The 2,559-nt window shown below is 37.7% G+C and overlaps 1 protein-coding gene across 1 annotated transcript; it reads left to right on the top strand.

Moving 5' to 3' along the window:
• Positions 1 to 76: 76 nt before the first annotated feature.
• Positions 77 to 2,236, top strand: LOC117940053 (membrane-associated guanylate kinase, WW and PDZ domain-containing protein 2-like; the record flags this gene model as incomplete). Its single annotated transcript, XM_034865456.1, has 2 exons — positions 77 to 215; positions 2,071 to 2,236. Coding segments are annotated over 2 exons (305 nt in total), but the record flags the coding sequence as incomplete, so codon positions are not given.
• Positions 2,237 to 2,559: the final 323 nt, after the last annotated feature.

Raw genomic sequence — 2,559 nt, 5'->3', positions numbered from 1 at the left:
GTGGGGTTCTGGGTACTGACGGTGTAGTGTCCCTGCAGGTGGGGTTCTGGGTACTGACGGTGTAGTGTCCCTGCAGGTTTCGGACCAGCTGGTGGAGATCAACGGGGACAGCACGGCGGGGATGACCCACAGCCAGGCGGTGGAGCAGATCCGGAGGGGGGGGCACCAAATCCACCTCGTCCTCAAGACCGGAAACGGATACGTCCCCGACTACGGTGAGACACACTATACTACAATATTATACTACTATACTATTATACTACTATACTATACTACTATACTAGTATACTATACTACTATACTATTATACTACTATATTATACTACTATGCTACTATACTATACTACTATACTATTATACTACTATACTATACTACTATACTATACTACTATACTACTATACTATTATACTACTATACTATACTACTATACTACTATACTACAATATTATACTACTATACTACTATACTATACTACTATGCTACTATACTATACTACTATACTATTATACTACTATACTATACTACTATACTATACTACTATACTACTATACTATACTACTATACTATACTACTATACTATTATACTACTATACTATACTACTATACTATTATACTACTATACTACTACACCATACTACTATACTATTATACTACTATACTATACTACTATGCTACTATACTATACTACTATACTATACTACTATGCTACTATACTATACTACTATACTATTATACTACTATACTATACTATACTACTATGCTACTATACTATACTACTATACTATTATACTACTATACTATACTACTATGCTACTATACTATACTACTATACTATTATACTACTATACTATACTATACTACTATGCTACAATACTATACTACTATACTATTATACTATACTATACTACTATGCTACTATACTATACTACTATACTATTATACTACTATACTGTACTATACTACTATGCTACTATACTATACTACTATGCTACTATACTATACTACTATACTACTATACTATACTACTATGCTACTATGCTATACTATTATACTACTATACTGTACTATACTACTATGCTACTATACTATACTATACTACTATGCTACTATACTATACTACTATACTATTATACTACTATACTATACTATACTACTATGCTACTATGCTATACTATTATACTACTATACTATACTACTATGCTACTATACTATTATACTATACTACTATACTATACTATACTACTATGCTACTATAGTATACTATTATACTACTATACTATACTACTATATTAAACTATAAATTAGTTAAAATCTCGTTAGTTTACCTTTCTCTTAAACACTAAACTCCCCCTGAATCATCCAATCACAGCTCGGGGACTCTCCTGACTTTGTACTTTGACTTCCTGTCCTCTTCTTTCTGTACTTCCTGTCCTCTTCCTCTTGTACTTCCTGTCCTCTTCTTAATGTACTTCCTGTCCTCTTCCTCTTGTACTTCCTGTCCTCTTCTTCCTGTACTTCCTGTCCTCTTCCTCTTGTACTTCCTGTCCTCTTCTTCATGTACTTCCTGTCCTCTTCCTCCTGTCCTTTTTGTCTTCTTCTTCCTGTACTTCTTGTCTTCTTCCTCCTGTACTTCCTGTCCTCTTCCTCATGTCCTCTTCCTCCTGTCCTTTTTGTCCTCTTCCTCCTGTACGTATTGTCTTCTTCTTCTTCCTGTCCTCTTCCTCTTGTCCTCCCTGTCCTATTCCTCATGTCCTTCCTTTCTTCTTCCTCCTGTACTCTTCTTCCTGTCCTTCCTGTCCTCTTCCTCCTGTACTTCCTGTCTTCTTCTTCCTGTCTTCTTCCTCCTGTCCTCTTCCTCCTGTCCTTCCTGTCCTCCTACTCCTGTCCTCTTCCTCCTGTCCTTCCTGTCCTCTTCCTTGTTCCTCTTCCTCCTGTCCTTCCTGTCCTCTTCCTTGTTCCTCTTCCTCCTGTCCTTCCTGTCCTCTTCCTTGTTCCTCTTCCTCCTGTCCTTCCTGTCCTCTTCCTCTTCCTCTTCCTCCTGTCCTTCCTGTCCTCTTCCTCTTCCTCAGTGGAGTTGTCCAGCCTGTCTCTCTGTATGACCAACTCCAAACAGGGCGAACCCTGCTTCTACGTGATCGGACGCACTGAAAACTCGCGGTTGGTAACGTTCTCTTCTCCTCTAACACTCCTTTCATTTCCTTTCCCTTCTCACTCTCATCCCTCCATCTTTGTTTCGTAACTAACAACCTTCTTCCATCAGTCCTTCTTCATCGCAGCACGTTAAAATGTGTGAAAACATGATTTCTGTTGTTGTTGATTTCAAAATGGAACCCATTTCCCACCATGCATTGGTGTCTAAGTGACTTTGAAATTGGAAACAAGCTGAATATAAACAAGCTGCAATGTTACTCTACAGGACAGAGATAGACCTTTAGTTAAAGAGTAAGATCCTTTTAGTTTAACATGAAACAGAAATCACCATCACCAGACTCCATGTAAATAATCACTACTTTTAGTGTGTATAGAGCAGCATATCTCCACCAGACTCCATGTAAATA

Source organism: Etheostoma cragini, unplaced genomic scaffold (assembly GCF_013103735.1).
Source record: "Etheostoma cragini isolate CJK2018 unplaced genomic scaffold, CSU_Ecrag_1.0 ScbMSFa_1574, whole genome shotgun sequence".
NCBI lineage: Eukaryota > Metazoa > Chordata > Actinopteri > Perciformes > Percidae > Etheostoma > Etheostoma cragini.
The sequence above is the reverse complement of the archived record's forward strand: the minus strand, read 5'-3'. Positions and strand labels throughout refer to the sequence as shown.